Consider the following 25,990-nt stretch of genomic DNA (forward strand, 5'->3'; position numbering starts at 1 on the left):
CCCCGGGGTCCGGGAGCCAGGCCCACGCGGCGCGGGCGGGGGCGCGCGGGCTGAGGCGCCGCGCGCGCGGGGGGCGGGGCGCCCGGAGGCGGGGCCGGGAAACCGGCCGATCCGGTCTCTGCGCTTCGACCTCTCCTCTCCGGAGCCCGACGGAAAAGGCCGGGACCGCTCCGGTCTGGAAGGCGGGGGGAGGCGGGGAGCGCAGTCGGGGACGAGGGCTGAGACCTTTTCGGGTCCCCGTGCAAGGACTGCCCACCCTCGTTCCTGAGCGTGCGAGGGAGCGGCAGACAGGTCTCTCCCGCCCCCGTCCTATCCAGTTCTGCGATTCACCCTCGTTGCTGAAGGAGGGGAGCGGGAACCGATACTTGCCTCCCGGAAGCGGGCAGCAGAGCGCAACCGTCCCCAGCGCTGCGCGGCCCCCCAGCCCCATCCCTAGCCTGCACCTCAGCTCCGGTGGGAACGGGGTTGCCAGGAGCGGATCGGCCCCAGCGGATGGGCTGCGGGACGCTCTGAGGGGTACGAAGTAGAGGTCGGTCCTCAGCCTATGACGTCTCGTCCCCTATCCTTTCGTGGCACCGATCGATGAATCCTAGCGTGGGTCTCGACCCCTCTTCTGCTGTCCGCTCCCCCAGGCCCTCTCCAAGGTCTCTACCCCAGGCTTAGACCCCACGCTCCCCAGGACGCAGACCCCAGGGTCGCGAAGAAGCCAAGTGGGGTCCGGTTTTCACACTTTTATTGTAAAGCTCGGGAATAATTACACGGGCCTTTCATTGACAGCTCAGCAAACAAACCGGAAACGAACCGAACCGGAGGGGTAGGGGCGGTGCCTGCGCATGCTCGCGGCGGGGGCGGGGGTGGGCAGAGAAAGAGAAAGACAGAGAGACAGAAATCATTACAAATCAACGGGATTGTGCTCGCAGCGCCAGGGACCGGGTGCAGTGGGGGCGGGGCGGGGGCCCTTCCCAGGAGGAGCGAGGCGATGGGAAGTGGCACGAACCAAGAGAAACACGACCCCAGTGTGGGCACCCGAGGCGCCCCCAACCCCCCTCCCCGACGCCCACCCCCCCAACACACGAGAGAGACACGGCCCCCCTCCCCACTCCGATAACCCGAGGAGACACAGTCTCCCCGTCCCCACGGGCAGACACGCGGCCCGGGAACCCCATGGGCGAGACACAGTCCCCCCTCCCAGAGAAGTCCCACGTGGAGACGCCCCCTAAGAGACTTTCTCTTGGCCAACACGAGCCAACCCAACAGCCGGAGACCGCCCCCACCCAGGGAAGAAATGGCTCCAGAGGCCGGGCCCTCAGGAGAGAGGCTCCCCGGGGCCCGAGGAGAAGAGACCACTCCGAGCTGCCCAGTCTCAGCCCAGATGCTGCAGGTCGGCCAGAGGCCGCAGGAGAGGCGCGGGGAGGGCCCGAAACAGCTCCTCCCAGAGGGGCTTCCTTCCGAGCCGCGGGCCCTGCCCTGGGAAGGGAGCGGGCCCCCAAGACCCGAAGGCCTCAGGGCCTCCCAGCAGCCGGGGAGGAGAACAGGCTCGCAGAGAGCCTGGCTAGAAGGGGGCCGCGCTCCCACGGTCCCCAGCGGGAGGACACGACCCCCAGAGATTCCCAAGGGGAGAGAGAGGGCCCAGGGAGCCCCCAGAGCGAGGGAGGTCCGAGCCCCCTCCGGCTGTGTGAGACAGGCTTCAGGGACCCTAGGAGAGAAGTCAGTCCCCGTAGACCCTCCCCCTACCAAGAGACACGCTCCGAAGTAGGAGTTGGGGACCGACTAGGTCCCCTCTAGGAAGACTCTGACTGGGTCAGGCTGGGTTTGAGCGGGGTCTCCTCTGGCCAAATGTCGCCCATTTGTACATAAAACTGTACGCGACACAAGGCATCGGGGAAGGGCTTCACAAACCTAGGACCAACCGCGATGGTCCCCAGTACTGTCACCCATCCCCTGCCCACCTTTGGTTTCACCTCTCGAGTGCCCAGGTGGTGACAGACTCGGCACCCTGACCCCAACCAGGGGGCTAGGGCTCTGCCTTTGCCTGCGGGCAGGGCTCCTCCTCTGTGCTTCTCAGCCCTCCTGGCCACCTGGCCACCCCCTTCCTTCTGGCTTCTCCATTGTGCAAAATGCTCCTCTGTCCTGACTCCCCTGCCACCCCCGCCACCCCGTGCTCACGGGGCTCCAAGACCAAGGCGGGGCGCCCAGGCCAACAGGGCCTTCGGGGGAGAACACTGACCCCAGGAAGGCCGCCTGTGCAGACACCTCCCTGCCAAGCACCTGGGCCTCTGCCATCTTTTTGCCAGCATCCTGACCTCCAGGACCCAGGACAGCCCTTTGAGGCCACTGACTCACCAGCCGGCACCGCCTGTGACAAACTCCGCCACTATTGCACCTGCCCCGTTTGTGCAGGGGGAAGGGGCTGTCTCTTTAACAAGCCCCAGCCCACTTCCTGGGCCTCCCCCAGGGAAAGGAGCCTTTGGCCAATCCCTAGACCTGGTTGCTGCCACCCCAGCCTGCTCTAGCCCCTGCCCTCCAGAGAAGGGCGGTGTGCGCTGGGGCACCAGCCGAACAAAGCTCTCCTTCCCGGCACTGTTACCCAAAGCCAAGTCAGGGCCAAGGAGCGGTGACTAAGGGGCTTCCTCAGCCCCCTGGCTTCCGGGGGGCAGGGGGGTGTCTCTGGGGTTACGGGTGTCGAGACCCCAGCAGCACAGCTCCAAAGGCACCAGACGACCCAGCAGCCTGTACCCACCCCTCCTGCCCTTGGGCCGCCCCCCAAGCTTAGACGAAGTCGAGCAAGGGCCATACCCTGAGGTCTCCAGCCTCCCAGCCTGGGCCCCTGGGGAGCTGGAGAGGTATGGGCCAAGGCAGTGGGGGTTTCTGGAAGGAAAGGGGACTGAGGCTTTGAGATGGCCACAGTGGGAGATGGGGGCTCAGCAGGGTGCCCCTCACACCCTGGCCCCCTGAGGTGAAGGAAAGAATCCCACCTCGTCATGGCTGACTGGGCTTCTCTGCTCCCCCAGTCTCCCCACCCCCTCCCCCAGGGACCCCTGACCCTGGCAAAGGGAAGCCCAACTGGAAGAAGGGGGCCCGAAGCCCAGGGTGCCCTGAGGCAGCCCTTCCCACCCCCTGAGATCAAGGCAATGGTGGTTTTACAGGCTGACGGGTCAGTCATGGCAGGGGCTGGGGGGTGGGGGGCAGGGAGGGGGCGGGGGGGCAGCAACCCGCCACCGCCTGAGCAGACCTTCCTGCTCCCAACTCACCCAACCAGGCCGGAGGCACAGTCATCCCAGCCCTGTCCAGCTGCCCCCACAGCCTCAGGGCCCCTCTGTGATGCTCATCTGGAGCGGGGATCCCCCCCCCCAGGGCACAGCGCAACAGTTCCAAAAAAATAGAGATTTGATTTCTTAAAAAAAATTAAATAAAAGCCCAGCTCTGCTGATAGGCGAATGTTCCCCCATCCCCACCCCCACCCCCCTTTGTCTCCCTGGCCTGCACCCCCTCCCGCCGCGGCCCCAGGGGTATTTACAACATTGAACGATAGAGGCCTGGGGTAGGGGCACTGCGGCAGGGAGGAGGGGGCACAGGGCAGGTTTCCCCCCCCAGAGGGGTCCCCCAAGACAACACAACATCAACAAGAAAAGTTGCAAATCAGGCAGAAATGGGGACATCATTCCAAGGTCCTTATGTACAGACACTGCATGAGCCGCAGGGAGGGGGCCCCAGGGGACCAGGCGCCTGCGGGCGCGTGGCAGGCGGGTGGGCGGCCCAGGAGCAGTGCAGGAAGACAAGGCCTCCGCCCACTCCCACCCCCATCCCCACCCCACCTTTGGTAACAACAGCCCTTCAGGGAGCCCCTGGCGGTCAAGAGTTTCCTCTGGGAGTTCCCAGGGGGGCTCCCCAGTTCAGCCCTGCTGCAGGGCTGGAATGGGGGCGTCCGAGCCCCGCCCTGGTCGGCCACGCGGGAGACAACGAGTTAAAAGTGTGCTGCCCACCCCTGACTCCACCATCTGCCCAAAGTGAGGGGGTGCTCCCCGGAAGTCGAGAGGAGGGAGCCTGGTCAGGGTAGCGGAGCCCTCTTGGGCGTCAGCTTGGGGGAGCCCCATAAGGGGAAGAGGGGGCTCCCTAGGGTCTGGGGGATGAAGTGAGGGGAGGGGACCTGGACCCTGCCTGGGGGAAGGGCCAGCGTGGTCGTGAGGCCAGCACCCCCCCGCCGCCCCCGGAGCCCTGGCCCAGGAAGTCCACGCTGGAGGGGTCAGGAGTGGAGCTGGCCGGCGGCTGGGGAGGGATGGCCGGCCGGCCAGAGGGGGGCTCACAGGTAGATCTCGCGCTTGGCCGTCTGGGCGGATGCCGGTGTGGCTGCGGGTGGGAAGTCCGAGGTCTGGGTCAGGGGGATCTCCTCCAAGGTGGCCGAGTCCTTGCAGGAGTCATGGCTACTGTGGGAGAAGGCACTGTAGGAGGGCAGGAGGCGCACGGGGGCCGTTTTGGTGTTCCGGTCTTCCGGGGGGCTGGGGCTGCCGGCGCCCGCAGGCTCCTGCCCTCCCCGGTCCTGGTAAGGCACGAAGGTGGAGAGTTTGAGGGCGCTGCTCTTGGTCCGGCGGCTGGGAGACGACTGGCCGGGCATCCAGCAGGTGTCGGAGTGGCCAAACTCGCTGCATTCCCGGGTGCACGTGCCCGTCATGGCGACGTCGGGCAGAGGGCGCAGGTCTGCGGGGACCGCGGGAGGGCGCTCGTCAGGCTCTGCTCCGTGGACACCCACCGGCCCCTCCACGCGGCCTCCGAAGGGGGAGGCACGGCCCTGCCTTCCCCCCCACACCCCGCCCCAGCACAGGCACAGGCACACACACCCTCCCGCCATCCCCCGCTGTGCTCTTTCACACACACGTAAACACGCACACTCCACACGCACACAGTCTATCCTTAAACAGACACGTTCCTTCCATCCTCAGCCACCCTCCAGCTCTCCCCTCAAGCACCCACCGTATCTGCCCTCAGACAGGTACACGAGCACACACCTCGTCCGTGCGCTCGGCCGTCTACCTCCAGACAGGCCGAGACGTGCACGCCTACCCTCAGCGGCGAGTACACCCCCCGTCCTCGTCAAAGACACGGTCTCTCTCTTTTTTTTTTGGTCTTTTTGCCATTTCTTGGGCCGCTCCCACGGCATATGGAGGTTCCCAGGCTAGGGGTCTAATCGGAGCTGTAGCTGCCAGCCTACGCCAGAGCCACAGCAATGCAGGATCCGAGCCGCGTCTGCAACCTACACCACAGCTCACGGCAACGCCGGATCGTTAACCCACTGAACAAGGGCAGGGATCGAACCTGCAACCTCATGGTTCTTAGTCGGATTCGTTAACCACTGCGCCACGACGGGAACTCCACGGTCTCTCTCTTAATCACACACACACACACACACACACACACACACACACACACACACACACAATCTACCTTCAGACAGGTGTGAACACACAAATTCATACCAGGCATCTCTAGCCTCAGACGAGGCGGGCACATACCGCTCTCCTGATCTCCCTCAAGCCTCCCCAGGCCCCCAGCTGTCCCAGGACCCCAGCCCCCCAACCCCAGCCCAGCGAGGCCCTGCTACAAAGCCAGAAAGCACATACTCGCGTACCCACAAGCACGCTCATGCAGCCCCTCCCCCCCTCACGCTCGCCCCTAAACCAACCACCACCCCTGGCCTTGCCCCAGCTCGCTGCCCAGAACGCCCACGGGAACAGGAGCTGGCCGCCTGGCATCAGCAGTAGCCGGTGTGGTTGCTGGGCAGCAGGGGTCTCCATGGGAACGGCTGGGCCAGGAGCACTTCCTGTCACAGTTGCCCCTGTCCCGCCCTCACTGGGGGACAGTACCAGGCGGTGACCCCCCCCCCCAGGGACATGACTGAGCGGCACCACCTCGGGCGGGGACTCCCCTGGCACCATCCATCCTGGCTTGGCCTCCTGCCAGCGCAAGGTGAGGACGGGTAGCTCTGTCGTTAACCCTCACAGCGCCCCGGCTCTTCAGCTCAGGGCACAGTGGGGGACCCAACGTGGCACGGAGCAGATCACGGGCACGGGGTGGCCGGGGCTGGGTGCTGGGCTGAGTCCCACAGACCCCAGACCCCAGAGCAGCTCCCACATACCTGGCAGTCCGCCTCAGGGCCTGCTCCGGCCAGCTGGCTCTGCGCGGGCATAAAAAGGACGAGATGGACGTGAGATCGCGCGGGGAGGGGCGGGGTGGGGCTGAGGGCGCCCCGAGACCTGGGCCTGGGCGGTCGGTCCGTTGGGCATGGGCCCTCTACCCGAGGTGGGCTCAGGACGTTCCATCTTTGGGGGAGTTGGGGGCGTGTGGACTGAGGGAGGGGGTGAGACCTGGGACAGCTCCAAGCTGGAGAGTCTCTCTCTCTCCCAAGGGGGAGCTTATTCAGCTCCCGGGCACGGGTTGCCGTGGATGCCTTCACACATGCACACGCACACGCACACATGCACACACACGCACATTCCGACAACACGCCCCACCGTCCACTCCCACCCCACCTCTGCTCCGGCCGAGACCCGCTTCTGCCATCACCCTCCAAGCCCCCCCCGCCCCCTGCAAGCTTCCCCCCCTAGCCAGACCTCCTTCCTCCTCCCTTTCCTCACGGCCCTCTGACCCCCGTTACCTCCAGGTCCCCTCACCACTACCGGAGCCCTCTGGCCCCCACTCTCAAGGTCCCTGTTCCCAGGGAGCAGCCTGAAGTTGGGCTGAATGCAAAGCCGTGGCGATCAGAGAGGCCTGGGTTCGAATCCCTCCCAGCTCTGTCCCTCCTGTGTATGACTCTGGGTGAGCGATTCAACCTCCCTGAGCCCCAGTCGCCTCCACCGTAAAGGGGGCGCAGCCAAGTTCTCAGAGCAGAGCCTGGTCGTGAAGGTTAAGTGAGCACATGCTCGGAAGCCCTCAGCACGGCGACGCCCGCCGAACGCACAAGAGCTGGATAGGCCGAGGCCGTTTCTGAGGTCTCGTCACCATGCGCAGGCTCCTCCTCGTTCCCGGGGTGCCCTCCTCGTTCCCGGGGTGCCCTCACCGTTCTCGGGGTGCTCCATCTCTCCTATGCTGCCGTCGGGGGTGGTGCGCTCGTAGTGATCCTCGGGCAGAGCCAGGGGACCGAGTCGGGGCCCCGAGGACGACTTGCTGGACGGCGTCTCAGACTCCTCCAGGCCGCTATCGTAGTAACTGTGCTGGGACGGGTCCTGGAGCTCCTGGGCCTGGCTGGTGGCGGAGAAGGTGACGCGACGGTGAGGTAACTGCAGAGAGAGGGAGTGTCACTGCTGGCCAGCCAGCCTGCCCTCCAGTGCCCACCACCACGCAGGCTGCAGTCCCAGCCAGGCCACCCCCAGAGCTTCCAGCCCTCCAGGCCTGAGCAGCAACCAGGAAGAGGCCCAGCCCCCCAGCTCAGCAGAGCCCCCCAGAAAGCGCCGACCTTAAGAGAGAACCGCCCCCTAATACCAAGACAGCTCCCAGTACAGCCAGGGCCACACACCCCATGGCGCAGCTCAGCGCAGGCCCGTGTTGCGGTGGCTTAATCCAGTGCAACTGTTTGTTAGAGCGCAGCTTCCCAGCACTGGCACAGCCTTTCTTTAATTCCCGACAGCCACCCCAACTCCCCTAATTCCAGCACACCAACAAGCCTCCAGTTTCTAGAACAGCTCCCTAAAAGCAGAACAGACTCCTGATGCCGAAACAGCTCACCAATACCAGGATACTTCCCTAATTTCCAGACTCCAGCTCCTCGGCAGACTCATTGCTCTGTGACCTCCCACTGCCTCCGTCCCAGTGACACGCTGACCTCTTCCTGATCCTGTGCCTCAGCCCTGGGCTCTACCGCTGTAGGAGCCTCAGGACACCAGGCCGGTCCCCGCCCCCTCGGCCCCTCTGTCCCCACCAGGTGCCCCTCCAGAGAGGCCTGGGAAAGGGGAAGCCTGGGAGCGGAGAAAGAAAGGGAGCCTGAGAACAACCCCGGGCACCTTGGCGGAAGGGGAAGCAGAACCAGAGACCCCCCAGCCCTCCAGACCCGGAAATCGTATTAGCTGGAGAGGGCAGGGCCCAGGGGGACCTGGGCATGGGGGAGGCGCTGGCATCCATCAGGATTCCGGAAGGCTGCTTTCAGATGGAGCCTCCTTCTAGGGAACAGGAAGGCGCTCGTGGGCGGGGGTTGCCGGCTCGCAGGAGCAGGGACGTGGCAGTTTAGAGGGGGTGGGGGCTGAGGCAGGGGAGCAGGACAGGGACAGCCTGCTCCCAGCAAGCAGCCCTTTCTGCCTGCCCTGGGTTAACCATCATCCCAAGAGCCTGGCAAGCTCGGCTTGGCACTTGGCACAACCAGCAATCGCCTGAACACCCACCTGGGACCGCCCCTGGTTCTCCTGCCAACCAGAAATGCGGCGCTGCGGCGGGTGCAGACCCAGGGTCCCTGGAGGGCAGGGGTGGGGGTGGCCAGGCCCAGGCTCCCTCTAATCCTCTGAGACTTCGTGGTGCTTTGTCTTTCATCTAAAACTGTGGGTCGGTTATCGAGTGGCCAGAGGAGGGTGACCATGACAAGGCAGCTGGGGTGGGAGAGGCTGTCAGGACAGGGAGCTCCAGAGCAGCCTCCCTGCCTGGGCTCCCACCCCACCTGTGGGAACAGGCAACCCTTCTTGGGATCCCTGTTGTGACCCCAAACACCCGTGTCTCGGTGATGACAGAGCCCCAAAGCCGATCTGACATTTGAAGGCTGGGAGGGTGGCAGAGAGCACGTCCACGGGCCAGCGAGCCAGCAAACCGGCTCCAGGAGGGTCTGGGAGGCGTAGGGCTGTCTGGCCGTGGAGTGACTTGCTTTCCAGTTTTTCTTTCCTTTCGGCCGTACCCGTGGCCTGTGGAAGATCCCAGGCCAGGGATCGAACCTGTGCCACAGCAGTGACCCGAGCCACTGAAGTGACAATGCCGGATCCTTAACCCGCCGTGCCACGAGAAAACTCCTCCGGTTTTCTTCTAAGACAATAGCCGGCAGCCCTCCCTCCGGCAGAACCTGTTCCTGGTAACCCGAGTCTCCGGCCCTGCCTGCCCAGCTTGTCCCTCGGTGCTTTTCCTGATTCTTTTTCGTCAGATGGAGGGTTGGGCCACACCCAACACTAAATGTTCCCTAGAATTCTATGACTATCCAATCTTTAAAAGCCTAGCTCCAAAATCTCCCTCAAACCCCCAGCCAGAGGTTCTGGACACTTGCTGGGTGTTCCCAGTCGGTTGTCCTGAAGGGAACCCTGGACTCAGCATGTCTGAACGCACATTCTTTGTCTCCAGTCAGCCTCCGCCTGGGCAGTGATCTCATGTTCCCATCACCCAGACGCGGAAGGACCATCTATCTGCGAGTCCTGGTAGCTCTCCTCTCACTCCCCACGCCCAACCCTGCACCCAGTCATCCCTTGAGTCCTGCGGGTCTTTTCTCCAGCTCAGCCCGATCCCTCCATCCCTCCATCCATCCATCGGCCCCCCTGCCACCATCGTAGCCCAGGAGGCAGAGGTTCAGGGCTGTCCCTTCACCTCGAAGTCCACCATCCACTCCAGTGAACTTTCTAAAACTCAGTTCATCCGAAACTCATGGGCTTTCGGGGGCTCCCATTTCCTCGTAAGGAACTTGTAGCAAGGCACCTATGTCCTCACCCTCCAGTCTTTTAGTCCCTGTCGCAGCTCCCCCTACACCCTCCACTCTGGCCAGAACACTCCCCTTCCTGCCCCCTCCCTGCCTCCGACGTGGTCCCACTCCCTCCTGCCTTAGGATGGCTCAGCCTCCTCCCATCAACGCCTGCTCCTCATTTCCTGAAGAGCTGGCTCACTGCACCCCCAGGAGCTCCCCCTACCCCACGCACCTCAGACAACGGGAGGGGAAACCATGTCCAATAAATTCGGAAAACCCAGAGTGATCCAAGGTTTAACAGGTCCCCCTTGGTGGCAGGCTTTGCAGAGCCTTTAGTAGGCTAGGGTGATGGGGCACCTCCTACCAAGACTAAGTCACGAATGGCTAAGCAACGAGACCCCGCTGTAGAGCCCTGGGAACTCAACTAGTCAGTCACTTATGATGGAGCAGGATGATGCGAGAAAAAGAATGCACACGTGCATGTGTGACTGGGCCATCTTGCTGTACAGGAGAAAATTGACAGAACCCTATAACGGAAAAAATAAAAATCATAAAAACAACACCAAAAACACCTAAGTCGTGGAACCCCTTTTAGAGCCTAGTGGACAACAGGAGACCCTGTCCACCGGATTCCTGCTGATTTGCGCTGGAACTTACTCCCTTGCAACCCAGTTTTCACGTCTGTAAATTAAGCATTACAGTGGCCTGCGTCACAGAGAGTTATGGGCATTGAATGAGCTAATTCACACAAAGTGCTTAGCATGGTAAGCTGCACCTGGTAAGATGCGAAAAAAAAAAAAATTGGAAGTGAGTAGGGGCAGAAGATGTGGTAGAACAAGTTGGGAAAAGCTTTCCTATATGGCACGTCCTACTCGACCCCAAGATTCTCAACTGCCTCATCTTGTCCCTTGCATGTCTTGCAGAAACACCACCACGTTGCCCTCGGGGTCTAGCACTGTGCAGAGCTCACAGCAGCGATTCAGCCTGTGTACCGTGTTGTGGTTTGGTTCAAACGTTCAGAGTGATTCCCTGGACAGGACTCCATGGACTGGAGCTGAGGGACAGTCCCTCAGACCTTGGGATAGAAAGAGTGGTGAAGGAGCTAAGGGAAGACGGAAGCGGTGGCAGCAGGAAAGGAACAAAAGAGAAAGACGGGTTGGTCAGGGACTGCCGGAGGTCACCCTAGAGCTGCCTATTTGTCCCCAAGAAACCAGATGACGCCAAGTTTCACCTGCCCACGCCCCACCCCTCCAAAGCCCCCAGGAGTGTTAACTTGGAGGGTCCCGCAGGGCGCCGGGGAGTTTGTGGACACAATCAGAGCAGCGAGCTGGCGCCTGGGACCTCCTGGGAGCGTCTCTAGCCTCTTCAGTCACCATGGAGACGGGTTGCCTCTGGCCTCAGGCTCCCCTAGGACCTGAGCCCCTCGCCCAGACTTTAGCCTTCTCCTCAGGCACAGCCAGAGACAGGGCAGACCCAGGAGAGCAAGAAGTGAGAGATGGAGAGAGAGAGAGAGGGAGGGAGGGAGAGCCAGCAGCTCAGGGCGGCCAGAGCAAGGAGCTGAAGGAAGGCGGGGATGGGACGCCTCAGCCCCAGGGGGCAGGGAGCGGGTCAGTCCCTAGCACGGGGGAGTCCCTCCCTTCTCCCCGGGCCCTCCCTCCCGACAGCCCAGGGGGTGACGTGGGGGAAATGGGGGGCAGGGCAGGCTAGCGGCTGGGTGTTGAGTGGTGTGGGGTGGAGGGGCTGGGAAAGGGGCTTGGGAGGCTCTGGCCCCAGGGGAGGTGGGTGCCTGGGGTAATTAAGAGGGTCTCTGCCTCCACCTGAGGCCGCATGCCCCCCCACCAGTGCTCTGGTCTGGGCTCTGATGGGAGAGGCTCGACGTGGGCAGAGGTCAGGTCTCGGCAGAGAAAGGGCACGAGTGCTCACCAGGCTCTCTGCCGGTGAAGGGGTCACAGACGCGAGCTGAGGGCACACACTGCTGGACAGCTCAGGAGGGCGCACGCCAGGTACGGCCATGGTCACAGCTATGGTCACGGGGGCAGGGGTCCATTAGAGAGGGCGGGGGGAGGGGGACAGCCCTGGGAGGGACAAAGAGCAGGGATGGTGACCCCGAGACGGGACCTCAGGACAAAGGGCTCTTTCCAGTCTCTCTCACTCCTTCTCTCAGTTCCAGGAAAATAAGAAACCAAAACTCCAAAAATAGAGAACTTTATTATCAGCTGTAAGTGTTGGGGACTGGGGAGGGGGCACCGGGGCCCACTCCCAGGGCTCTGGGGTGGGGAAAGGCAGACACAGTACACAGAGAAGGCACAAGGGGGGGAGGCCCCCTTCCCTGACAGCGTCCCCACCCGGCTGCCACCAGGATCCCAGGTCCCCGCGTTTCCCTCTAGAGAAGCACCCGTGGCTGGTCTCAGACAGAGACCCTGCTTTGCCTTCGTCTCCACTGCCCTCTTCCCCGCCCCCACTTCCTCCAAACGCTCTGCTCACCTGCCCATCAGCCCCCACCGCCAGGACCCAGCTGCTGGGACCAGGTCCCAGGATGTGCCAAGTCACAGGCCTCTCCCAGAGGGGAGGGCAGGGAGGGGACACACAGCACACCCCTGCCCGGCCGGGGCAGCAGGGTCATTGCCGGTCCCAGCGCCTCCCACCACTGACCTGGGCCGGCGGGCGCGGCAGGCCCGAGACCCCAGCCCCGTCACTCCCACACCTCCGTCCAGATGGCCCCGTGGTAGGGGTGGGGTGGGGGCCGGGGGGCGCTGAGCCGCAGGGGCTGGCCTACCTGCTTGCTGGGGTATTTGGGGGGGTTGGTGCGGTAGCTGTAGTCGGAGTACTGCTCAGAGCCCGTGGACGTGGTGTCCCCGGTGCCCACGAACGTGTTCGCCGGCGGCAGGTCCTGCACCACCTGGTGCTTCTTGGAGGCGGAGGGCGACTGGGGCTGGAGCTGGATGGAGGGCAGCGGGGAGTTGGAGCGGTAGTGGCGGCCCAGGTCCGGGCTGCCTGGCGGGTAGTTGAGGGGCAGGTGGATGCGGGGGCTGTCCCCGGGCGCGTCGCTCATCAGGTTGAACTTGAGGGACTTCTGCAGGCCGGCCTCGTCCTCGTCCTCCACGGGCTTCGCGGGCTTGGGAGACTTGCTCTTCTTGCCCTTGCTTTTGCTGCCCTTGGAAACCTTGCTGCTGGGCTTGGGCGCGTACAGGTCCTTGGTCTCCTTCTTGCCGGCCTGGTAGCCACTCTTGGCCTCCCGCTGCCGGCAGTAGCGCACGAGCACGGCCAAGGCGATGAGCAGGGCCACGGCCACCACGCCGGCCACCACGCCGAAGAGGATGTTGCCGCGCTGCTTGGAGCGCTCGTATTCTGGGTCCCCGGCAATGTCGATGTCCAGCGGGGTGTCCAGGCTGTGGCCCAGCAGGGTCTCCAGCAGCGTGCGGTTGGCCAGGGTCTCGTTGACGTAGAGGTGGACCAGGGCTGTGCCGTAGCGCGGCGGCTTGCCCCGGTCACTGACCTTCACCACTAAGCGGTGCAGCCCGTGGTGGCGCCGCTCGATCTCCTTCTCCAGGGTGATGGCCCCGGAATGTGACCCGATCTGGAAGAGGCCGTACGGGTTGCCGCCGGCGATGCTGTAGGTCAGCTCAGCGTTGACACCGGAGTCGATGTCCTCCGCCGTCACCTGGCTGACCGTCTCCCCCAGCCGGGTCTGGGGGGTCAGCAGCCGGTGGGAGGTGTTGGAAGGGGCGGTGATGAAGGGCGCGTTGTCGTTCTCATCCAGCACGTTGATGGTGACGCCGACATAGGCGGAGCGCGGGGGGACGCCGCCGTCCACCGCCTTCAGCTGGAAGGTGTAGGTGCTCTGCTGCTCCCGGTCAAAGCTCAGACTGGACAGGATGGTGCCCGTGCCATTCTGGATGACGAAGTCGCCGTTGTCCTGCTCAACCGTGAGCTGCACCCGGGCGTTCTCCCCCTTGTCCCCGTCAATGACGGTCACCATGCCCACCGGACTCAGCGCCGGCATGTTCTCCATCACCGAGAAGTTGTAGCCACTCAGCATAAACTTGGGGTCATTGTCGTTGCAGTCCAGCACGTTGACGAGCACGGTGGCTGTGCCCTGGAGGCTGGGGCTGCCGCGGTCGGCCGCCACCACCTTCAGCTCGTAGCTGTCGCGCTGCTCGCGATCGAGCGACGTCCTCACCCGGATCTCGCCGGTCTCGGGGGAGATGGTGAAGAGGCCCTTGGCGGCCGGCTCGGGCTCCAGAGAGTAAACCAGCTCGGCGTTGGAGCCCGAGTCCGCGTCGCTGGCGGTGACCTCGGCCACCACTTCCCCCGGCTTGTTGTTTTCCGGGAAGGCGACCTCGGTGACGCTCTGGGTGAAGACGGGGGCGTTGTCGTTGACGTCCACCACCTGCACCTTGAGGGAGTTGGTGCTCGAGAGGGGGGGGTTGCCCGAGTCCACGGCCACAATCTCGATGGTGTAGTCCTGGACCTTCTCGTAGTCGAGCGGGGTGGTCGTCTGCAGGAAGTACTTCTTCTTGCTGTCGCTCCCCGTCTCGCTGGCCTGGCGGAGCTGGAAGGGCACGTCGCCCGCCACCACGCAGGTGACAGCGGCATTCTCTCCCTCGTCTCGGTCCGACACCTGCACCAGGGCCACGGCTGTCTCCTCCGCCACGTCCTCGGAGATGTTGGCCATCCCGTCCTGGTGGGTCACCAGCCCGATGCCGCGGATCTCGATGCTGGGGGCGTTGTCGTTCATGTCTTTCACGGTCACCACCACCTGCGCCCGGGCGCTCTTGGGGTTGGTGCCGCGGTCCTTGGCGAGCACCGAGAAGCGCAGGGTGCTCAGGTCCTCGCGGTCCACCGGGCCCTGGACCGTGATGAGGCCCGTGTTCCTGTCCAGTCGCAGCAGGCGCCTCACCACTTCGGGCGCCTGGTGGAACGTGTAGTCAATCTCCGCGTTGGCCCCTTGGTCTGAGTCATTGGCCTTCACCTACAGAGCAGGGGAAACCAGGAAGACAGGCCCGGGTGAGTTCGGGGACGGCCAGGTAAGGGACAGAGGTGAGGCCTTTGCAACACGCACGGCAGACGCGACCCATCTAACGCGGCGCCCTTTCCAAAAGCAGCCACGCGGACGCTGCCTGGTCCCCGGTTCGGACCCTGTGGCCGAGCGTCCCGAGCTCGTGCCCGGAAGAACACAGACGCAGCCCACAGACCCTCAGCGGCGCTGCAAGCAGCAGCTGCCAGAGACGGGTCAGGGCAGTTAAACTCTCCCTCCCATTCCTGTACTAGTCCACCCGAGTCGGGGGGCGAGGCGCCAACTAGCAGCCAGGGCCGCAATTCCACTCAGCTTAACTGTTCCGCTGTTCCGACGAGCAGAGGCGGTGTGTCTGCGTGACAGGCGTGCAAGACGTGCACGCATGTGCGTGCAATTCTGTAAGAAGGTGCGTGTGTGTGCACGTGTGTGTTTGCACACGCGTGGAGACCCACATGCCCACCTGGAGCACCGGCGAGGCGAATTTCTGTTTTAGAAGCAGCCAGGTAGGGATGTGGGTCAGGGAGAGGCCGCCAGGCCAGGCCACGACCATCAAACCGGGGAAACCTGTTCCTTCTCCCTTCCCCTCCCGGGGCTGGCGCTGGCGCGGCACCAGCCTGAGGAATCCGGCCGAGCCTGCGGCCGGGAGGGAGGGGTTGGTGCAGGCCACAGAGCCTGCTGGCAGCAGGCTGGGCTCCCGGCATCAAACAATGAACTATCTGTCCCTGTGCAGCGGGCACGCCCTCCCAGGCCGAGGCCAACGCGCACCCGGCCCAAGTCTGTACAAACACGGGCGGGGATGGGCAGTGGGAGCCAGGTGGGGATGGCCGCGAGGCAGCACCGGTCAGGGAGGAACAGGAGGTCGCCATGAGGTCACCGCCAGACAGCGTATGACGACAGTGCGGGCGGGGATTGGGGGGAGGACGGGTTAGGTGCAACTCGGTAGAGTCTGTAGGGAGCAACGCCAAAGCGTCCTCGGGTCAAATCCCAGCTCCGCCACTTCCCAACGCCGTGACAACCTTGGGCCAATCATTGAACCTCCTCAAGCCTCAGCCTGCAGATGTGTGAAATGAGGACCCTAAAGGACCTTCTTTCACAGGCCGTGGGGAGCATCAGATGGGCCGATACAAGTAAAAGTGCCCACCGCTGCTTGACATGTGGCAACGGCTCCCTGAGGCACATCCAGCCTTCTGTCTGTCCACCCAGGGCAGACAGGCAGTGCTGACACACGGCCGCGCACGGCACCTGCTGGGCCCTCGAGCCATGGCTGGTCTCCTTTCCTGTCCACCTGGACTTTTTGGACAATGAAGACGGGGGGGCAGGGCTCCCCACGACCTGGTCTCGGACGCTCTCTCCTCGCCCCCAGCCCTGCGCCCCCTCTGTCATCGACCCTTGCGTGATAGGTCCCACAGTCTCCCTGTCTCTATAGTGGTCGCCCTGCTCCTTCTCTGCCTCTTTCATCATCTCACCTCTTTGTCTCTGACTCTTGGCTTCCGTCTCTCCCCTCCCACCTCACTTTGTCTCTTTCCGCCTCTTTCCCGCTGCTGGTTCTCTCCCGTCCTCTCTTTTCTGCTCTGTCCACCTGCAGCCCCGTCTCTGCCCCAGTCTCCTGCTTCATCCCCTTTCCCAGCTCTTACACACACGGGCTCTGAAGCCAAACTGATGGACGTGGCCAACGTGGGATGTGAAACATCAGGCAGGTGCTATCAGGCAGGTTGCCTACTCTGTGCGGACTCAGTTCCCCATCTGTAAAATGGGGGTGACGCTGCCCTTATACGGTGGGGATCGAATGATATAACACACATAAGGGACTCAGAACAGTGTTGGCACCTAGACTATTATTATTCGCCATCCCCGACTGTCTGTCTCGCTTTTCTTTCTCAGGCTCTCCTCTTTAGGCTCTAGTCCACCAGCCTCTAAACGAAGGCCCAAACTCCTCCCAGGCCCTGCTTCAGTTTGAGGACACAGGACGGAGGGTTTCCCAGGGTGGGAAATGGTGCGCAGGGCAGACAGAGCCCCCTGGGCTCCCTCACACCCGGGGCAGACAGCTTCAGCCCGTGGCCCAGGAGAAAGGAGCTGGGGCTGGCAGGAGGCCAAGGCCGAGATGACAGCGGGAGATACACCCACCTGTCTGCAGGGACGCTCTCTTTGCTCCCTCCCAGGCCCTGGCCCCACCAGGCGCCCAGCCCCTGGGGCAGTTCCCATGGCAAGGGGTGCTGAGAACTTCAGCACAGGCCACCAACCCCGCTCTGGGCCCAGCGCCCCACACCCATGGGCGCCCTATGCCTAGGGGAGGAGGCCAGGGTACAGACAGCTGTGTACCATTTTCTGGAACTCTGACGACCCACCTGGCTAAAATGATCTCATCTGACTTTCAGAGGTGGGCGGAGGAAGGCTGTGTCCGCCGCCTCAGGAAAGCCACATTGGGCTCCTGGGTCGGGCAGATGCGCTCGTCTCTGGAGCGATTCTACTTTTGGGCCTTTGTTCCAGCTCCCCTGGCTGGGGGCGGGGGGCTGTCATATGACTGGGGAGGGGGTTCATTTCGCAGAGCTTTCTCCAGCTTGTCTGCCTTAGGGGTGGGGGGATTACTGTGCATGTGCCACGTGTCCCTGTCCCCTAAGTAGCTTGAGAGAGGGACGTAAAAGCACCTGTGAGGGACCCGTGGCCCCGCGGAGGGTCTCGCTGGGCAGGGTCTGCGGAGAAGCGCTTGCCCCGCGGTCTCCTGGCGGTTTCTCCCCTAAGCGAAGGGCAGTCTCGTGAGGTGGGGCGGCTCCCATGTCTGAAGGTGGGTCACCCTGACAGTTAGATGGAGGGGACTCTCACCTGCACGACCGAGTGGCCTATGGGGCTGTTCTCAGACAGCTCGGCCTCGTAGGAGGGCCGCTCGAACTTGGGGGCGTTGTCATTGGTGTCGAGCACAGTGACGCGCAGCAGGGCGCTGCTGGCACGCGGCGGGTTGCCACCATCCTGCACCTTGATGGTCAGGTCGTAGGAGTCCCAGCGCTCCCGGTCCAGGTTGCCCATCACGATGAGCTGTGGCTGCTTCCCCTCCTGGTCCTCTGCCACCTGCAGCCCAAACAGCTCCTGGGCCTCGGGCCCGGCCTGCAGCTCGTAGGATGCCACGCCGTTGGGGCCAGCATCCCGGTCCGAAGCCACTGGGATGGAGAAGAGGGAGCCGATGTTTGTGTTCTCGGGGATGGGCAGCGTGATGACCGGCGAGGCGAAGTTGGGCGTGTTGTCGTTGATGTCCTGTACCTCTATCTGGCCCTCCAGCAGCCGGGGGCTGCCGTTCTGCACGAGGTCCGTGATGGACACCTCAAACTCCAGGATGCACGGCTCCCCGGGGAGCTGGTTCTGGCACTCGCGGAGCCCCTCGCGGTCGATAGACGTCTCGGTGGTGAAGATGTCGCCCGTCTTGCCATCCACCCGCAGGTACGGGGCGCCTACCTCTAGTTTGTACAGGTGGCCCACGTCTGGAAAGCCGTAGTCGGCCGCGAGGCTCCCGATGAGGGTGTTGGGCGGCTGCTCCTCCGGCACCTTGTACACCACCCGAGTGGCGTGGCCGGGGGATGGAGCCAGCAGGAGCAGCAGGGCCAGCAGCAAGGGGGCCAGCAGCAGCCGGTGCCCCGCCGGGCCTGGGCTGCGCCTCGGGGGCCCCATCCGGGCAGGCTCCAGGGTCAGGAAGGCTGTAAGGGGGAGAGTGAAACAGAGGGTCTGCTGGGGAGGAGAGCCCGGGGCCCTGGGGGCCCCCAGAGCCAGCCCCCAGCCCCCGCTCCCAGGGGCACCCTGCTCTCCCGAGAGAGAGCTCTGCCCCAGCACGGAACACCGGTTCTAGAACCCAGAACCCAGAGCTGGGTGGAGCAGCAGTGTCTGCCCCAGCTGGAGGAGCCGGTAGGGCCCGGAACAGGCCTAGAGCCGTCCCGCCCATGGAACGCCCTGATCCTCCCCCCGCCCCCCCCCACTCTGCTTTGCCCAACACCTCCTTCCCCACAGCGGCCCGCCTTAGTCACCCATGCTAATTACCCTGATACTGAGACAGGCGGACACGGCAGGTGGAAAGTAAGGCCTGCACCCCCCGCCCCCATATTGGCAGGATCAGTGCAGCCCCCACTGAGGGCCGCTCACAGCGGCCGGAGGGAGGAGGAGTGACGTTCCTCTCCCGTCTGAGATGCAGGACCGCTCAATCCCTCTCCTCCGACAGTCATCGCCCCTGGTGCCAAGGTCCCCATCCCCAGGACGGGCCAGCCTGAACTGGGCACCCACCAAGGCTTGAAAACAGGTCAGGTTGAGGAGCAGGTGCAGGGCCTCCCTGACCTTCCAAGCACGCATGGCTCTGCGCACACGCGCGGCTCCCCGGCCTCCTCCGCCCGCCCTCTTCACTGGCAGGTTTGGGGAAGAGCAAGGCAGAGGTCAAGGCTGGGGTCAGGACTGTGGTCAGAGCTGCCCAGCCCTGGAATTGGCACTGCGAGCTGCCCTGGCCTGTCCGTAGCAAGTGGGAGCCCAGCAGGTCTAACTGGGACAGAGCCACCAATGACACCGGCAGCCTTTCCCCACCCGCCGCCCGCACCCCTGCTCGGGCTCTCGGGGAACTGAGCCCCTGGCCCCCTCCCCGCCTGCACTAGGCCAGGGGATCTCGTAGCTGCCTCTTCCTGCCTGTCCCCCCCAACATGCTCCAGCCCACCACAAGCGGTACCCCCATCCCCACACTAGCCCACCTCCTCCGCTCTGAGCACCTCTTTGGCCAGGCCTGCTATTCAACCCCCAAGTCTCTGGCCCAGCACTTTTCACAAAGGCTCAGGCTCCATCTCATCTCTCCAGCTCCCTACCTGCTCCTGGAAGACGGCCCCACACCTGGAAATTGCACCCCAGACCCTGTCACGGGCCACACCCGCCCCACGAAGACAGGCTCTGGCGGCCCGGGAAGCCCTCCCACGGTGACCTCTCCTCCCTCCAACGCACAGCCTCGCATTGTGTGTCCCAGTCCCGCGGCGATGAATCACCGGGGCCTGGGACCCGCCCGCCCCTGTGGTTCGACGGCGGACTGCGAAGCCATTCCTGTGCTCTCTGCCTCTCCCAGCACCCTGATGGGGGGGGGGACCGGGCTCCCGACACTCACCCCCAGCCCCACCCATGCATCCTCACGGAGCTGGGTACACTGCAGGTGCTTGTTTATCTTTCAGTGAACGTCCGGGCCCTTCCAATGTCCCAGGCTCGTTCCTGGGCAGTGGGACACAGTGGCAGACAAGACAGATGCAGTCTGCTGTTGAGGAGCTGACAGTGGTTCTAACTTGGCCCTGTGGTTAGGTTGTACCCATGTGACACATGTAAGGCGGCAGAGTGAAGAGCAGGGATGGGGACAGCAGCTCCCTCCAAGCACTCACAACGGCAGTCAGGTAGCTGCTGGGGACACCGTTCGGGAATTGTTGGTCTTTGCTACGAGACTGTGAGCAGAGATGGAGAGAAACTCTGCTTTGTTTACTCCTCTGTCCTCAGGGCCTTGCCCTGGACCCCCTGCCCACCCACTCCCGATGCTCAGCAATAGCTGCTGGATGACTGTGCCGATTTTAGCTCCCAGGCGTGGCCTATCCTGGAACTCACTGCGTGGTCACTGCTTGTTCCTGTGCCCATTTTCGCTAGTCTGCTGAGACCTCCCTGGGGTCCAGTGCAGTCCTGCTCTGTCTGGGTGCCTAGCAGACTCAGCCAGCGGTCACCGAATGCAGCTTCCTTACACACGCACAGCCCCTCCCGGGTCGGGTCGCGGCGCCCACTGCCGGAGGAGCTCTTATCAGCTTCCTGTGCGTTTATTCCCAGCTGCCATCTTCATCTCTTTAAAGGAAGGAGGGATTTATCTGCTGCTGTTTGGATCCATCCTCCAGCCACTTGGCCTCCATCTGCACGGACCTGGCCCTGGGCTCATCTGGCCATCACGCCTCAGCCCAAACACACGTGTCTCCAAAGACCCTCACGCCCCTCTGGGCACCCTACCCCGCCCCCTCACCCCACCCCACCCCACAGCACACAGAGCATGGGGTCACGTGAGCACCAACTCCGTGCACACGTCTTGCGGGGGTGGGGTTCCTTGGAAATGACCCTAAACCTGACAAAGAAAAGCAATAAAGCCTGGATGGCTGGCCTCCGCGCACTCTCTCCAGATTAAGGATTTGTAATCTTTTGGGGTCATATCCTCCTTAAGAATTTTATGAAAGTACGCTGCAAATTTTTCCAAGAAAAATGATCACTCACAAATTTTGGCTACAAATCCAGAGGTCCACGGTCTGGCGGCAGGAGGCTGTCTGTGATTTGTAGCTGCTCTAAGAGCTACCGACTCAGTGCCCACCTTCAGCGCCCACCGGGCTCCCCTTCCCATCTTGGGTCGCAACCAGGGGCCCCCTCAGGCCCCCCAGGCAGCACAAACCTAGCACGCCTGTGACACATTCCTCACCCTGCCCCTCACACACATTCACTCACTCACCCCTGTCGCCCTCATGAGTCAGGAAAGGATTGTATCTAACTTCTGAGCTGGCGAGAAAACCAAAGAAGGATGGGGGGGGGTTTCCTGGGGAGGAAGGAGGAATTTGGGGGAAATAGGGATGGGGGAGGGTTGCCCAGAGGAAAAGCAAGAGTCGAAGAGGATTCAGGCTTTTTTATAAAGAATATCATCTGGCCCCACCCTTAGGAACTGTGATTCTGGAAGAGGGACCAGGAGAAACGCACAGGCAGTCGGGTGGAGGCAGCAAGGGTCCAGAGCCTTCTGGGAACAACTCTGAGATGCCTTAGGTCTTTGGAGTGAAGAAAGAAGGCTACATTCTCTTCTCATCCCCGCTCCCATCGGCGCTGCCCTCGTGCTCATCCTCAGCCCTGCTCTCGCTCCCTGAGATTTTACTAAATCGACATCCACCTGCCACCGAATCCTTCCAAGCCTCTGAAACAGGGGCTACTTATATGTGATCGCACTGCTCCCCCTCGTGCAGAGGATAAAACTGAGGCCCAAAAAGAACAACTGCCTTAGGTCACAGAAGTAGTAGGCAGAAGAGCTGGGGTTTGAGAAATAAGCATCCCTCTCACGTGCGTAGGGAGAAGGTTGGATGGGGGACGGGAAATCAACAGAGGTCACTGAGGCTAGAAAGGGGTCACTATGGCCCCTGCCCCCAAACACACACACACACACACACACACACACACACACACACACTCACTCACTCACTCACACTCCCTGTGGCTGCCAAACCTGCAGGGCAGGGCAAGGAGGGAAAGAGAAAGGGAGAGCCTAGGGTCCAAGGACAGAAGGACCCCAGCCCTCCCCAGCTGCGGGGTGAGAGCCAGAACAGCCAGGAGTGACAGAGAGGCGGCCCTCTGCCCCCCCCACCCCAGCTCCCACCAGCCCTGAACTTTGTCCTGGTGGAAGGTTATTGGGAGTCGTGAGTCCCCAGGCGGCAGCCTTTGAGGCCATTAGCGCCTTATCTGCCCTTCCCCAGGCACTGGCTGCCTCCCTGGCAGGGGGGTCCCCAGCTCCACCTAGTGACATGCGCACCCAGGACCCTGGGAAGCAGGCGCCTCGGCAGGGCCTGGGATTCATTCTCTCAGCCTGGGAGCACAGTGAGGCGTGAGGCCAGAGTCCAGAGAAGGGCAAGGAAAACGCCGTCTGTGTCAACAACTGGGGAGGAAGGAGGGCCACGGTGAGGGTTCACCTGGAGCCTTCGCTGCCAGCCCGGCTCGGGGACCAGGGTCCACTTCCTGCTGAACGCCGAGGCCAGGGAGGGAACATACAGGGCACACGGCACCGTCCCAGGGGCCAGGTCAGCTCTGAGCCGCAAGCCTCACCTCTGTGCTATTACACACCAGCCACCGTGGGCACAAAACACCAAGGCACAAAGCGAACATCTGGGAGAAGAGGGGAGGCGAGCTGGGCGGTGCGGGTGGAGCTGTTCAGAGGCTTCCCACAGCGAAGAAGCGCGCAGCCTGGCTCCTCTCCCTTCCCTTTCACAGTCCTCTATCAGCCTCTGCAGGGTTTCCAGGCACCTGCATTCTTGAGTCAGATTGTTGGGGTTCGAACCCTTCTTCCGCCACTTCCTAGCTGTGTGACCTTGGCCAAGTGACTTCGCCTCTCTGAACATAGTTTCATATTGTGAAATGGAAATAATCCTGCTTCTTCAGTTATTTGGGAGGATTAAATGAGATCTTATACATTGAGGTCTATTACATTATAAAGGACAGCTATCTTTTCATCACTGAATACGGTGTTACATTTCCAGCATCAGACACACAGTAGGTGCTCATTAGTTCAAGAAATGAACAAACCAATCCCCTACCAGTTGGGAAGACCTATGGTGGCAAGGATGGTATCTTACTACAGCATCCTCATCACCCACCATAGGCTCTGGAAGACAGTAGGTGCTCAATACATGGTTGAAAGACTCTCTCTCTCTGCAGCACCGCCTATGCTCACTCCTGGTAGGGGCAGCCCTCACCCCCCACGAGTCGGAAGGGCCTCCTTCCCATCTTCTCTCCCGGAGCCCTGACTCCCACTCAGCTCCTCCCCCAACCCTCGCAGGCCTGCCGCTGCGCGGCCACCTGACCCTCCGCAGCAGTTAGCTCGCTCTGGCGACCTGGCCCAGCTCCCCCGACCAAGTAGCCACGGCAGCGGCCCCTCTGCCAGGAGGGTGGCATACCAGCAAGACGCCGCTTTCCAGCTGAAATCCCTTTTATCCTGGATTGGAGTGGGGGTGGGAGTGCCAAGGGCAGAAACTAAATGCGGCCAGAACTGAAGCCAGACCTGCTCCTCTACCACCCCTGGGCCTCTGGAGGCCCCTCTCATTCCTCTCCTGCATTCCACCCTCTGCCCGGCTCTAGCGATAATTACAGATTTCAATCCTCCCAGACCCCCGGGTCAAGAAAGTCCCCCCGCCCCAGACCTCAGGACTGTCACAAACACCTTCCGGGCGCCCTCCTCCTGGCAAGGGTTGGCCCAGAGCAGGTGGGTAATGGAAGGCTCCGGGCGCCTGTCGGCAACGCCCCCCCCTCCCCGCGCCCACACCGCCGCCGTGGCCAGGGCGCTCCCCGCACACACCCGCGCGCGGGCGTCTCCTCCGAGAGGCCTCGGCGTGCGTGTCGCGGGAGGTGGGTCGGCGGCTCCACGGTCCTCGGGCTCGGCCGGCCCCACCCCCACCCCCGCTCCGCGCGCTGCGGGCCCGGCGGGAACGCGGCGCGGGGACAGGCGCCCCCAGCCCCGGGCGGCTGCGGGGAATCCCTCCTCCGCAGCTCTGGCCGCCGCCTAGGGTGCCCCGCAGCCCGGCGTCGGCGGGGGCAGCGCAGCGGGAGCCCGGCGGGGGCGGGGAGGGAGCCGGCGCCGGGATCACAAAGCGGCGAGCCGGGCGGGGAGGAGAAATTCTCGGAAACGGACCCTCGGCGGCGGCCAGATCGGGGTCTGGGCTCCCGCTCAGCACTCAGAGCCCCCAAAGCCGCCGGCGTGATTCCGGCTGGAAGGAATGGTCGCCGAGCGCTGCTGAGAAACAGAACCCAGAGGTCTGGGCTCCCGGGGCCGCCGGGGGTAAGGGGCGCGAGCCTCGCCGGCCAGCTTCGCCCCTGCGCGGGCCGCGGGCTCCGGCCTGGTCCCCGGGCCTTGCCGCGCCCGCGACGCTGGCCTGCAGCCGGGACCAGGCGGAGGGGACGCCCAGGTGTGAGGGACAGACAGGTGTGCGGGGCCGAGGCGTGCTGGGGACCCAGGTGGCTCGGAGAACGCAGCGAAACGGTTCGAAGAGGGTCGCAAACACCGCCCAGGGCTCGCCCCCTCTGCACAGGGACCTAGGGCCCGGGAGCGCCGGGCAGGCGGGATGGCGCGGCCTGCCAGGTCCAGCTCGTTCCGGGAACACCCGGCCGGCCGGCCGGCCCCGGAGTGGGGGTGGGGAGGCGCTCGCCCGGGAGCGAGGCCGGCCTGCCCCTAGGGTTCCCGCTGGCCGATATTTACACTAACACGGTCCGGATACCGGGAAAGGGGCGCCAGGGGCTTCCCGGGCGGCCCGGCGGCTTCCCCTGATGGAATCCGGCCTCTGAGAGCGAGGCAGAGAGCGTTGTGTGTTCGCGTGTGTACGCTGCAAGGTGTAATGTGACACTGTTGGTGGAAGGTGTTTGTGACACCCACTGTTAAGATGTGTGAAGCAGTGGATTCCGTGTTTGTGACCGTGAGGCGCTGTTTGGGGTGCCACTTGCTGTGTTAGGGTGTGTGCCGTCAAGGCGTGGGCTGAGACACTGGGTTCTGTGTTTATGGGTGCACCCAAGGGGTGCAAGCCAGACGTGTATTGTGTACTATGTTCCGGCCAGGGAGTGTAACATAATTTATGTTAGGGTGTGTTCCTTAAAGGAATATGTGTGTATGTGTGTGTGTGTGTGTGTGCGAGGCTGGGTTTTGAATGTTCAACTGGAGAACTGTGGCCGTGACATACATGAGATTGTGTTTGTGTGTCCATGTCGCCGAACATCACACCCGCTTGTGCTCTGTTGCTCTCTATGGCCACGGTTTGTGTGTCCGTGCAGCTGAGCGTGAAGACGCCCAGGCGGATTCTGAGCTAGTGACGGTGCCCCAGTGGGCGCCTGTGGGCGGGAGGTCTGCCTGTGTGCACATATGTATGTATGCGTGTGCCTATGTCCGTCGTCTGGCCCTCCGGGTGCCCCCGGGGAGCTGCAGGCGCCTGAGTGATCCGAACCGGTCGCCCAACAAGTGTGTGTGTGCATGGTGGGTGAGGGTCCTTGCTGGCTCCGTCCGCGGGGAGCCCCCCCCCCCCGAGGCTGCGCGCTTCCCCAAACCATCTCCATCCCCTGCGCTCCCCGAGCCCCCGGATCCCCGCGGCTCCAAGCGCGCCGGAGTGCAGGACGCCTAGCTGGGGTCCGGTCCAGCACCCCCTCTCCGCGCTCGGCTTCGGGCGGCGGACCTTAAAAGCCAGGGTGCCCCGGCCGCCACCCCCACTCCGAGCTCCCAGCCGCCCCCACCTCTGCCTCGGCGCGCCCAGCCCCGACTGGGCCCCGGTGGCCTCGCTCGGCTGAGCGCCCCTCCCTCGGCTCCCGCCGGCCATGGCCGCTCCCGGCCGGGAGCCACCACCGCCTCCACCGCCTCCACCGCCACCTATCCTTACCCGCCTCGGGGCAGCGCCGGCCGCGGGCCCTGCAGTCCATGAGCCGCCCCCGGCCCCGGCCCGGGCTGCGGCTCCCTCGGGCTGGCGCTGCGGTTCCGGCTCCGGCTCCGGCTGGCTCTGGGCGCAGCAGCCCCGGCGGCTCGGCGTCCGCGCCGCGCTCCCGCTCCCCGAGTGTGTGTGAGGCGGCGGCGGTGGCGGCGGCGGCGGCGGCGGCGG

General features: G+C 63.6%; 1 protein-coding gene across 2 annotated transcripts; it reads right to left on the minus strand.

Moving 5' to 3' along the window:
* On the minus strand, positions 717-25,990 carry PCDH1 (protocadherin 1). 2 transcript variants are annotated; one of them, XM_021084940.1, is made up of 6 exons: positions 25,775-25,990; positions 17,472-18,334; positions 12,411-14,606; positions 7,052-7,271; positions 6,131-6,169; positions 717-4,695 (listed from the first exon to the last, which is right to left on the minus strand). In XM_021084940.1, the coding sequence occupies exons 1-5, from the start codon at positions 25,812-25,814 to the stop codon at positions 6,144-6,146; spliced, it is 3,345 nt and encodes a 1,114-aa protein (XP_020940599.1). In that variant the 5' UTR covers positions 25,815-25,990; the 3' UTR covers positions 717-4,695; positions 6,131-6,143. The 2 variants fall into 2 exon arrangements, with proteins under 2 accessions (XP_020940599.1, XP_020940598.1); XM_021084939.1 differs by lacking the exon at positions 6,131-6,169 and having other exon boundaries at positions 25,775-25,989.

Source organism: Sus scrofa, chromosome 2, assembly GCF_000003025.6.
Source record: "Sus scrofa isolate TJ Tabasco breed Duroc chromosome 2, Sscrofa11.1, whole genome shotgun sequence".
NCBI classification, from domain to species: domain Eukaryota; kingdom Metazoa; phylum Chordata; class Mammalia; order Artiodactyla; family Suidae; genus Sus; species Sus scrofa.